Genomic DNA, 11,814 nt, shown 5'->3' on the forward strand with positions numbered 1-11,814 from the left:
ATGTATGTGCCAGTACCATACAGAAACAGAACCACCTATTTTGTCCCATGTATGTACCTACAGCCAGGAGAACGCAGGCCAATATGTGTGAAAGGATGCTCATCCTAGCCCCAGTGAAGACATTAAAAAACGTTCTAAAGTGTGAGCACCCTCATTTTGGCTGCAGTATGAACAGCTTAATGCTGTTCTTAGTTCTGTTGTCAGAACACAGAAAAGAAACAGAGAAATGTGAACAGGAAAACATAAATGAGGGAAGAAAGAAATAGTGCCATAGAGGACTTGAAACAGAGGGGAGTTCATGATGAAGAGTAACTAAGGTTGGACATACAAAACTAAACAAACCTATTGCCTGTTCTTTCATCTCATACCTTGTTAAAAGACTCTTGGTTTCATAATTAAAAATTTCCCATGAGGCCTGTATGTGATCTGTTTCCCTGAAACTCAGTAAAACAAAGACCACAGATGGCCTTCTTTGATAAATACAATAATTGGAGAATAAACTGCATAGTGATAATTCATTAGTTCTAAGGTCTTCATATGGGCTCTGTGAAAGATATATCTGGATGCAAGTTTGTCTACACAGGATGTGTTTTGAAAATTATAACATGTTGAATTGGACTGTATACATAACATCCATTTTAATGATTTTATCATCAATCATGGTGTGATGAGACTATTTAGCTCAACAGAAGGCAAGTAATTCAAGCACTGCCCAAGAATTATTTTTAGGCATCAACTGGCAGCATAGATAATGTCCATTAATGACTGAATAAACTCCAGCTTTGAAACAAATGAATAATACCACTTTGCATTTGTATGGCATTCATCATCTATAGACCTGACAGGTTTAAGAGGATGGACAAACATTCTCAGTGACAATTTCTAGTGAAAACAGAATGTCCTGAATAAATTGCTACTATAAACAAACCAAAGCCTGCTTGAGAGACATTGGTGCATACAGCCATAAGATTTAACAACTAGAGTACAGTGAAAACATGTTATGCTTAAATGAAAGGGTAATCAGGCAGGAAAACAAGGTTTTAGAAAAGAAACAGCATTGTTAGTTTTGTGGGATTTTTTGTTTGTTTGTTTGTTTTGTTTTGTTTTTTGAAGAAAGCTGAGATTAGGTCTATTTGGAACATAATGATTACATGCCCAGTCCAATCCCTGTAGTCAATTATTAGTCTATGCAGTTGATATCACCACAAAGAGACTTGCAAATGCTTGCAATTTTTAACTTCAAAATGACTATCTGAGTTTGCTGCCTTCCTTTAATGCAGGCAGGCTCTTGACTAAGCAGAGAGGTTGAGGAGAGAGCTGCTACCTCTACACAGTTATATAGGCAGCTGACTTCAAAACAGATTACTGCAATTTTCAGATATTGAACAAACCATGCTCAGATGTCCCATGTCCCATATCTTACCAACTTTGCCTCTTACAAAGCAGCCATAGCATCCTATTATAGGCATGAAGGAAGAGTATTAGAGTTCCTTGGCAGAACCACACCTGGCATACTGCTTTTGGGTCTCATCAGATCTTAGGTAAAACCATCCACACCCCAAGAACTAGAACTGCCTTGACCTAGAAGTGAAGAAAGCTCTTTTACTAGCCTTTGGGTTGTGAAGCAGCTCGCAGAGTAACTTGCTGACACCTGTTTGTTCAGTCTTCTTCCCTACCTATCTGTAAATAATAATTTGTGCATTTATATCTGGAGGCCTCAAAGGCCTTCTTGCTGTATGTTACAGGACAGAATGGTATGTGCCAGGTATGTGAGGATTCTGATCCTGAAGAGGTTTTTTTCATTGCCACTGCACTGCAATGTAACATTAGCAGCAAAACATCTCTACATATATGTAAATAGTAAGATTTTTATACAGTCCTTGTTAACATTTACACTGCAGCAATAACCCAGGCCAGTTTAGCTTAGATTGTCTGGGAAGCCAAATCATTTCACAATAAAACAATAAATCTTCCAAACCTACAATTTACTTAGTTTTTTTCTGTGCATTATCAGAGGCATTCTCAGATGGCCTTCAAATATGTGTCTTGCCTCAAAAATCCAAATTATATGTTTGAAAGGCTTTGGCAAATGTGTCAAATTCTCTGCATCAACGTAATAAAATATAATACAACATAATACAATAAATAAAACACAATATAATATAAAATAATATAATACAATACAATATAATACATAGGTCTGAATATCAGCCTAGTCTTGGGGCTCTTCAGCAACTAAAACAGAGAAGAAAAGAAGGAAAACTCAAAATTTAATATTTTTGTCATTGCTGAATAGTTTTGAGAGACTGTTACGAATACACATCATATACAAGGTATTTTAGTTACAAAAGTCAATGGCTTTGGTTAAAATTTTTGATGAACACAGTATGATGTGAGGATTCAAACAGCAGTTACAGGCAATAAATTGATTCCCTGGAAATTAAAGTCAAGTAACATCATACATCTACACACAACCTAATTTTTCAAGAATAATACAAACTTTAGAGTCTATTGATAGAACTTTGGTAGAAACAAGAGTGTGTGAAGATTAGAGTACCTAAATGGCAAATCATCTGAAGAAGAATTTCCTGTTTGCACTTTTATATTAGGATCATTGTTTGCAATGTTTGTTGAAAATAACTTTCCCTTCTCCCAAAACTTTTCTCTATGTGCTGTTCTAGCAGATTTTATTTTTCTTGCATGTTGCATAACATGGTAATTTTGCACAAGATGCCTCTGTTTCAAGATCTAGTAGTCTTTAGGTATTTCTGTTGAGACTTTGATAGCTAGAATCATAAATATATCTTTTTAGCATGATTTATTGAAATGTTCATTTATCATTTTCATTTTACAGGATGCCTGGAGTGGCTTTGGTGCCTGAACAAGATATGGCACTGTTAGATAATCTTCGAAAACTCAGGAAGCAGAGTTTCTTCACCTTGAGACCTTCTGTTCTGTGCTGGCGACATGTCTGCACTCCAGCAGCTGCAAACCTGCTGTGAGGAAGATGAAACGAGGGCTAGTGCTTCCTGACAGATTCCTCTGACTGTCTGAGCAGCAGTCTGTTAGTCGTGCAGCCCTTGGATCATATCCCAAATCTGAAAGCCCAAAGTCAGACTTTTGAAAACACATTCTCCAGCATGAGTTTACTGTTTCAGCAAACTATAATCAGCTTGCCTTTTCCTATTGTAATGACATAAAGCTCCTTATTCTGACCGTCTCTGGCTATATGGAATGGAAAGTCAAAATAAACAATTAAGATCACATTGAACATTCTAATACACAACTTCAAATGTTTACTTCCTCAGCCTAAACTAGACACCTTATCCAAACATTTCCTCCTGTTGACTCCTTCTATCCTCCACAACATCCTGGGTTACTAGATTTTAGATAGGAGCTTCTAATACACATAACTCAGATTGAAAGCAGAGTTTCATTAGCACAAACTTCCCTATCATAATTGTAATCTACAGTAAATGAATGCAATTAGCCCCACCAGGGTCTCCCTTGAGCCCTCCTCTCCTCTGCCATAATCTGACTCTAGGCTCTTCTATAAAGCTAGCATACTACATTCACTGCAGTAGCAGCAGGTCTACAGTGTTGCACTTTCCAGGATCATGTCACTGCTTCTTCTTCAGATGTTAGCGCTGTCATGCCTTGGAGCCACAGAGCTACAGAGAAATTCACAGCAAAGGAAAAGCAGAAGACCATTTCAGTACCTTCTCTACCTGGACAAAAATTTGTTTGAAAGTCAAAGCTCTCCTGAGCTGGTACACGAGAACCCAGTAGGAGTTAAAGAGACTCTGAAAGTACCAAGCTTTTTTGTATCAGTTCCACAGACAGCATCTGGAAGTGAGAGGAAGGAGGAGAAAAAAATGTCCAGATTCATACTTCCCAATGCAGGACTCCATGCAAACCAAAACCCAAGAACCTGGGTTGCATCCAGAGAGCTCTCTCCTGTGGAAAACTTCTCTCCACCCCTTTATTCCAGCAAGAGAGAGTCTGAATTTCCCTACAGAAAAGATGCCAAGAAATTCTGGGACCATTTCATGTCAAAGAAAAATTCAGCATCTGAAGAGGTTGTCCTGCCAATCAAGACAAATGAAATGCACCAAGAAAACTGCAGAACCCTGCCTTTTGCCCAGGTAAGAAAAAGTATCCAAGATCAATAAACATGCCTTTTCCCTGTCTCTTGTAATCAGCAGCTAAAGGGACACAGGTTATTTAAGTGGCTTAGTCAAAGTGCTTCAGAACACTTGCTCATGATAAGTGGCTGAAAGACTCTGATGAAAAAGTTTCAGTCTGATGAGGCAAACTGCTAAATTGCAGCACTGGAAAGTCACAGACTCAATTTTTACAGAGTTATTTATTATTTTTATGCACAGACATTCAGAAATAGTCTAAGCAGGCAGGGAAATTATGAGTAATTATCCATTTAATGAACATACATCTCAACTATCTGTAGATCTGAATTATCATCTCTTTCTCTCTCTCTATGTATAGATACGCATGTGTATACAGACATATACATGCACACACATACACACACACAAACACATACACATGTGTGTGCATATACAGACTTAGGACAAGTATTTACAGGAAAAGCTGGTTGTTTTCTTACAGCTAAGCAACAACTGTTTTCTCCTGTATTAATTAGAAAACGGATGCTTATGTCTAATTCTTATGTCTAATGCTAAGAATTTTAGAGAACTGGCAAATTGTCCTAGGCATAGATGAAGCAATTCTGTCATATTGTAACATCAAGACAAGCAAACAGCATAGGTAGAAGTGCTGTATTCCTTGTAAGTCATCATCTATTCTCAGTGTTTCTGTAATCATGATCTGTCAAGGACCATATCTTTTGACATCCAGAACTAAATTTATTTCACACAGACATATGTACATACAGATGTTGCCTAGAAACCTGTACTATTTGTTCTGATAAGAAAATAGTGCAGTTTGTTTTTTCCTTTTTATTTTTTTTTTTTTGTTCATGCCTTCTAGCAAAGTCCATGGGCCATTTTTGCATCAAAAACATTAAACTGTTTTCTGTTTCAGGGTGTTACTCATAACAGCTGTGAGAAGGTGACAGTACAGAATAATCTGTGTTTTGGAAAATGTAGTTCTTTTCATGTTCCTGGTTCAGAAGATCATCTTTATACTTTTTGTTCTCATTGCTTGCCCAGCAAGTTCTCCATGAAGCGCCTGGATCTCAACTGCACTGATTCTGTTCCAGTGGTCAAAGAAATCATGATTGTAGAAGAGTGTAAATGCGCAACTCGGAAGATTACAGATCCTGTGATTGGATCTCTACAGTCAGACTTGTATGAAAATGTACATGAGTACAATTAACCTGTGCAAAGTGCCTCTTATCTCGATCATAAGAATTTGCCAATGAAAAAATTCAAACAAGTTGTCATTACTCTAGAACAAAAAAAGAGTAAAAATGTGGACTTTCCACCTGATCTCTGTTTCAACAATAACTTTACCTAAAGTGTAACAAATGTTTCCTTGCAGCTGTTAAGGAAAAGGAGGTGAAATTAGTGGGCTTATGTGTAAAGACCTTAATTTAACAAGGGAAAAATGTTAAAATTTTTCCAGCCATCCTATCACTGTTTTTAGGATACTAGTAACCAAAGGCTGAACTAACATGATTTATCTGTGCAAATGTTGGTTTGTTTTCATTGCCTTTGCTTGCGGGAAGTGCCAATATTGGCAACAAAGATGAGATTTTAGTCTGTTCCCTACAAAAACAGGTCTACTTTTACATCAAGATAATGGCTGGAGAGTGTTAAATATAAATGGACATGAGGTACATAGAAAGCTGTGACTAGTTAATGTCATATTGATTGATCCCAGTTGGAGTTCAGTTCTCACTGAAAACTAATATACAATGCAATATACACCAACAGATAATGTCAAAAGGTATTTTACCATAGAAATTACTTGCTCTCTTTTCCACAAGCTTGCATTTGCTTTGCTCTGCAGCATTATTTTTACTCAAAGTGTTCATGCGCAGAAGGAGCTATTAAAAAAAAAAAAAAAAAAAAAGCCATGCTCTTACAGAAAACATCACAGATGAATACTCTGTTGTTATTTAAATTCACTGTGGAAAGACAATGCATATTTTCCAGTCCTATGAATTTTAACATTGGCAGTGAATCTAAGATAAAGTTTAAATAACATTCTCAATGCTTAAACTAAAGCAGAAAAGGCATTTGTGTGACAGAAGGTCTGGAGAAGGATGTCATCATAGCAATACCTTAACAACTTTACAGGAACAGCTGAGAGAACTCTGCTAGGAAGCGCTAGAGTCTACTGCTAGGCAACACAGCACCAGTGACTATTAGCTGAACTGCTGGCTTTCCAGCTCTCTCCAGCTGCTTCTTCCTGGATTTCTCCTGCAGACCTGGCACACCAGACAGAGATCAGCTTCCAGCAACAGAATTCAGCATATTTCTACACCAGTTTTTTCAGTCCTCTGGGAATCTCAGACCTCAGGCCACTGTTGTTAGACTGTCAAAGCTCTTTTTTAGGATATTGGAAATCACTATTGACTTGGGTAATTCAAGGTCAAATTCAAGGTCTGGGTAAATTATTCCTTGTATTTGAACTGCAATGGGATTAGAAGTATCTTAATATTCTTTCAGAAAACACATGCTGGATGGCTTTGGAGTTCAAGGCCCCTGTTGAACATTTACTAAAAAGTGCATCTGAATAATGTTCTGATACTGAGTATGAAGCTGTTTGCTTCTGGAGGTCACTTGCAGTGGATTAACTGAAGATTAGTATATAGTTACCTTTCATTACATATAAACCTGTTTTTAAATAATAAAAATTGTGTACTAAAACTCAAGAAAGTCTTCTCTCTATTCTTTTACATGAAGGACTGATGTGAAGACTATTCATGGCTGTTTATAGGCTATGGCATGACATTTAATGCCATTCCAAACAGCTATGAAGGTCTTATAATCCCTGTATTGTGTGTGAAAATTGGTGCTCATTTTAAATCAAGCCTAAGAAAGAAAAGCACACACAGCATTAAAGTTTTCAACTTTTTTTCTGTTTATTGATGAATTTTTTTTAAATCTGAAAAAGTCAAGTGTTCTGGGATGTTTTACTCAGAACGTTTGACATATGTTTTAAAGGTGCCCGAATATATAAAAATGTTCATCCACATTTTTTTTTTTTTGTTTTCTGAAAAGCAAGTATGTTTTTAGGTTTGATACTTGCAGGCAACCACTGGTAGGTAGGACCAACATACACTCCGACATGTCAATTAAAACGAAAAATCTTTCAATCCTGTGATTTTGACAAAATTGACAGATATACTACGAGTTTATCATGAGGTTGTCTGAACTGAAGTGGACTGCAAAGCATTCGGCCTAACTTTTAAAGCTTCTTCTCTTCGCTGAACTATTACCGCAGTCAAAGAAAGCTATTCATGTAAGGAGTTTGCAGGACGAGATTCTTAGTGTGAATTTGCACAACTTAAGAGTAGGTGAAAAGAGGTAATGACAGCTGAAGTAATCGCTAATTAGATTAGTGCTGTAGGTTTTTTGGGATGCATGTTTAATTAACCCAGCAATGACTGGTTGCAAGTAATTAGCAGAGTATTTTGCAAAATCAATCAATGTGTTAATTGGATCAGATTTCTCAGCATTTAAAAAATCCATATTAGGAATATGTTATATCCAGGGCTCATCAGTATTTTGCTCTCTGGGCATAATGACCGCCTTTACTGGCAGAACACTGTGCATCAGAAAGGCGAGGGGTGTGACCAGTATCACTATATGAATGCTTTCAGTAGTAACATTATAGCTACAAACCCTAGTTGTGTCCGAGCTTGCATGCTTTCTTTAATGAAAGCTTTTCCAGTGCAGCTATGCTGCAATGTAAGTGTTGCTAATGCAATATATTTTAGAGCATCCTTGTGCAAACCTACATTACAGAACAAGACTATAGTTCTTTCTTTGAAAATTCTAATTTTCATGAATTCCAAGCAGAGTTTTTACACTTCTGCCCTTTTATTTGTCCCACTGTCTCTTTTTCAAATGGGTGTGCTTTGTGTAGAAAACAACTGAAGTGCTGTTTTCTTCCTACTGTTTTAGCAAAATAAATCTTCAGTCTAGGCTATTCTTTTAAGTGTGGGTTTAATGCAATCAGCTTTAATGCCCGTAAATACATCAAACACCAGGGTTACATCGAACTCTCACTGAATTCTGCACAAGCATATATTCTAGCAAAAAGTCTCTGAAACTGCACTTCATGCTGTGCTTGGTACTTTGTTCACCATCTATGAAACATTCTCAACTAACCCCATGGCTCTCAGCTGACTAGTTTTTACTGGCAGGTGGTGAAATCTCTTGCAGTGCTTTCTCCTAAATTTACTCACTCACTCCACGCTGCAAGAGCAAAACAAGACTCCTTGCTCAGACAGAAGCTCTCTGCCAGTCTATACAGCTGCATAATCATGTCTGGAATCCTAATATGCTGAGTTTAAAGGGACGCCCAAGGAACATTAATACTTCTGACCCCACACAGGACAGCCCCAAGAGTCACATCATGTACTTGAGTGCTGTCCAAACACTTCTTGAACTGTCAGGCTGGTGCTGTGACCACCTCCCTGGGGAGCTGTTCCAGTGCCCAACCACCCTCTGAGGGAAGAACCTTTTCCAAACATCCAGCCTCAACCTCTCCTCACATAGCATCACGCCATTCCCTGGGTTACCACAGAGACAAGTGTCTACCCCTTACCTTTCCTTCACAAGGAACTTGTCATCAAAAATTAAGTCTCCTGTCAGTCTCCTCACTCAGGCTGAATAGACAAGTGACCTCAGCTGCATCTCATAAGAGTTCCTCCCCTCAAGACCCTTCACCATGTTCATTGGCTTCCTCTGAAAGCTTTCTAATAGCTTAGTATCTTTTTCATATTGAGGTGCCCAAGCCAGCCCCCAGCACTGGAGGTGAGGCTGCCCCAGCTCAGAGCAGAGCAGGACAATCCCCTCCCTTGCCCAGCTGGTGATGCTGTGCCTGATGCCCCCCAGGACAGGGTTGGCCCTCCTGGCTGCCAGGGCACTGCTGGCTCATGTTCAACTTGCCCCTGACCAGGACTCCCAGGTGCCTTTCCATGGCACTGCTCTCCAGCATCTCATTTCCCAGTCTGTCCAGACATCCAGGGCTGCCCCACCCCTGGTGCAGAACCTGGCACTTTCTCTTGTTGAACTTCATATTGTTGCCCAAGATGCCTGATTTGTCAAGGCCTCTCTGAAGGGTCTGCTTTCAAGGTCATCAACTGCTCCCAGTCCTCCGAACTTAGTATCCCTTCCAGTCTTGCATCCAAATAATTTATAAAGATTTTGAAGAGTACAAGGCCAAGGATGGAGCCCTGTGGAACCCCACCAGTGACAGGTCCCCAGGCTGATGTCACCCCATTCCCTGTATCCCCTTGTGCCTGACCCATGAGCCATTTGCTGTGTGTCCCCAGCTGTGGGCTGCCCATTCTGTCCAGAAGGATCCTGGCAGCATCAAAAGCTTTGCTGAAGCCTAGTAAGATTACACCAGCTGTCTCCCCTTGATCAACTAGTTGTGTTACCTTGTCATAAAAAGAAATCAGATTTGATAAGCAAGACTGTCTCCTTGTGAAGCCATGCTGGCTGTGACCAATGACTCTGTCGTCCTTGTGTTTTTCAGTACCTCCTACAGAAACCACCGTAACTTTACCAAGCACTGAAGAGACACTGACAGGTCTCTGCAGTTTCCGTCTTCTCCAAGACAAGTTTGTCTTGCCCTTCTTAAAAACTGGACAATATTCTCCAGTTTCCAGTCAGCTCGGACTGCTCTGGATTTCCAAGATCACTCAAAAATCATTGAGAAAGGCTTTGTGATGACATCAGTCAGCTCTTTGAGGATTCTCAGATGAATCCCATCCCACAGATTTGTAGGGATCTATCTGGAGCAGCAGATCCTGCACAATGTACCCAGAAATATGTGCTGTGCCAGACAGAGCACTTTTAAGAGTTGTGGAACCGAGGCTACTTTGGGTCCTCCATCAGACAGTTTACCAGTAGAAAACAGGAAACATTGGTAATCAATTATAAATTAATTATAAACTAATGCATTTTCTGTTGTGTTAAACCTAACTCCTTGAATATCTGGCATGTAACCACCAACTTCAGCACACCTGAAATCATTCCCTGACAGCTGTGCACATTCCTTCTGCTCAGTTGAGGAAAAAATGGGAATTAAGACTGCAGCTGGCCCTATTGCAAGAACATTGATAGAGGTTAACTATCCTCATTGAGAACAAAATTGTCCTGTTTACAGCACCTCAGGCTCCATGGCATCAGCAAATTGCATTTTCACTTGAAAATTGAAAAACTAACCAGAAGCTAAATACTACTACTGCTATTACTACTACTATTACTACTACTACTTTCATAATGATAATGGTAATTATAATAACAATATTAATAAAAATTATAAAAATAATGATAATTGAAAGAATAACAACAACAATAATAAAAAAATAAAAAGTCAGGGCTAGCCTGATGTTCCTCTAAGAGCTTTTTGGAAGGCATTTTCATTTTTCCTGGTTTAATTACTGCTTTTACCAGTCATTTAATCTGGCATTCTGCTGGTGGCTTCAGCCCACAGTCAGTGTGTTCAAACTGAGCAGGCATGTGCCTAAGCTCCCCAATAAATATACCGGCTGAAGCAAACTCACCTCACACTGCATAGATGTAGAACATTCAAGCAGTCTGTTGCTTGAATGTCTAGTCTTTAAACAGCAACTCTTAGAGGAAGAGAGGCATTAGGAGAACTAATACTAGGATATCTGCAGCTGGACATTATCTGAGCAGAACTCCTCACACCACTGAAGTGCCCAAGTGAAAATTAACTCCCTAAATTAGATTACTGCCTGGTCTATCTTAGTACCTCACTTAATCTATCTGGGCTGCAGGATGAGGAGATTTGACCATGTCTGCTATTGAGGCAGGGAGATTAGAAAACACACCTTGTCTTTCATTTTTATATCTATTAAGTACGAGGGAAAATAAAATCTGAGATACATTTTCCTTTAACACCTACAGCCTCATCCTCAATGTCATATTGTGACTGACAGAACTTGCGGGCCACAACAGGTTTTGCCTCAGCATGGTGTTTCATTGATACAGACCTTTTTCTTTGCAGTGTGGATCTTCATGACATCAAGAATTCTGCTCCCATTCTAGAATTTACAAGAGTCTTCTATGTATGGCACCAAGGTTTACAAGAAAGTGAGCAATGCAGCTGTGCTGCAGGAATGTGGTAGCAAAAAATTTTAGAAGGACCCAAGAAACTGTAGATGGCTGAGAACACTGATTTCTCAGCTCAGTATGTATCTGTGCACAATCAATGTCCCTTCCATACATTTGTCAAGGGGCACAGTTGGGCTACAAATGAATCCTGGAAAACAGTCTCAAAAAGCAAAGGGCTTGTAAGCCATAAGAATTGTGGGAGTCACAGTGCACACCTCTCTCTTGCATGTGTTCTCTGTAACAGGGCCTCATCTGTTACTGCACATGGCTTGATTTTAGCAGGCTGATTTAATATTTACAGAGTGCCAATAAAGTTTATAGGAGACAGCTGGTGGCTTCTGCGGTAATTTATAAACAGCAACAACAAAACAACATAGACATCAAAAAATCCAAGAGGAATTCTATGCCATTGTGCAATATTCAGCACTGAATAAAGTGAATAATTTTGCAGACTTCTAATGATCTTTCTGTAATATAGCCATACAGGATTTTATGTAAAGTCCCTATTATG

General features: G+C 39.0%; 1 protein-coding gene across 1 annotated transcript; it reads left to right on the forward strand.

Moving 5' to 3' along the window:
- Positions 1-3,617: 3,617 nt before the first annotated feature.
- Positions 3,618-5,355, forward strand: CER1 (cerberus 1, DAN family BMP antagonist). The gene is made up of 2 exons (XM_066338477.1): positions 3,618-4,145; positions 5,062-5,355. The coding sequence occupies exons 1-2, from the start codon at positions 3,618-3,620 to the stop codon at positions 5,353-5,355; spliced, it is 822 nt and encodes a 273-aa protein (XP_066194574.1).
- The last annotated feature ends 6,459 nt before the right edge of the window (positions 5,356-11,814 follow it).

Source organism: Sylvia atricapilla, chromosome Z, assembly GCF_009819655.1.
Source record: "Sylvia atricapilla isolate bSylAtr1 chromosome Z, bSylAtr1.pri, whole genome shotgun sequence".
Taxonomy (NCBI): Eukaryota; Metazoa; Chordata; class Aves; order Passeriformes; family Sylviidae; genus Sylvia; species Sylvia atricapilla.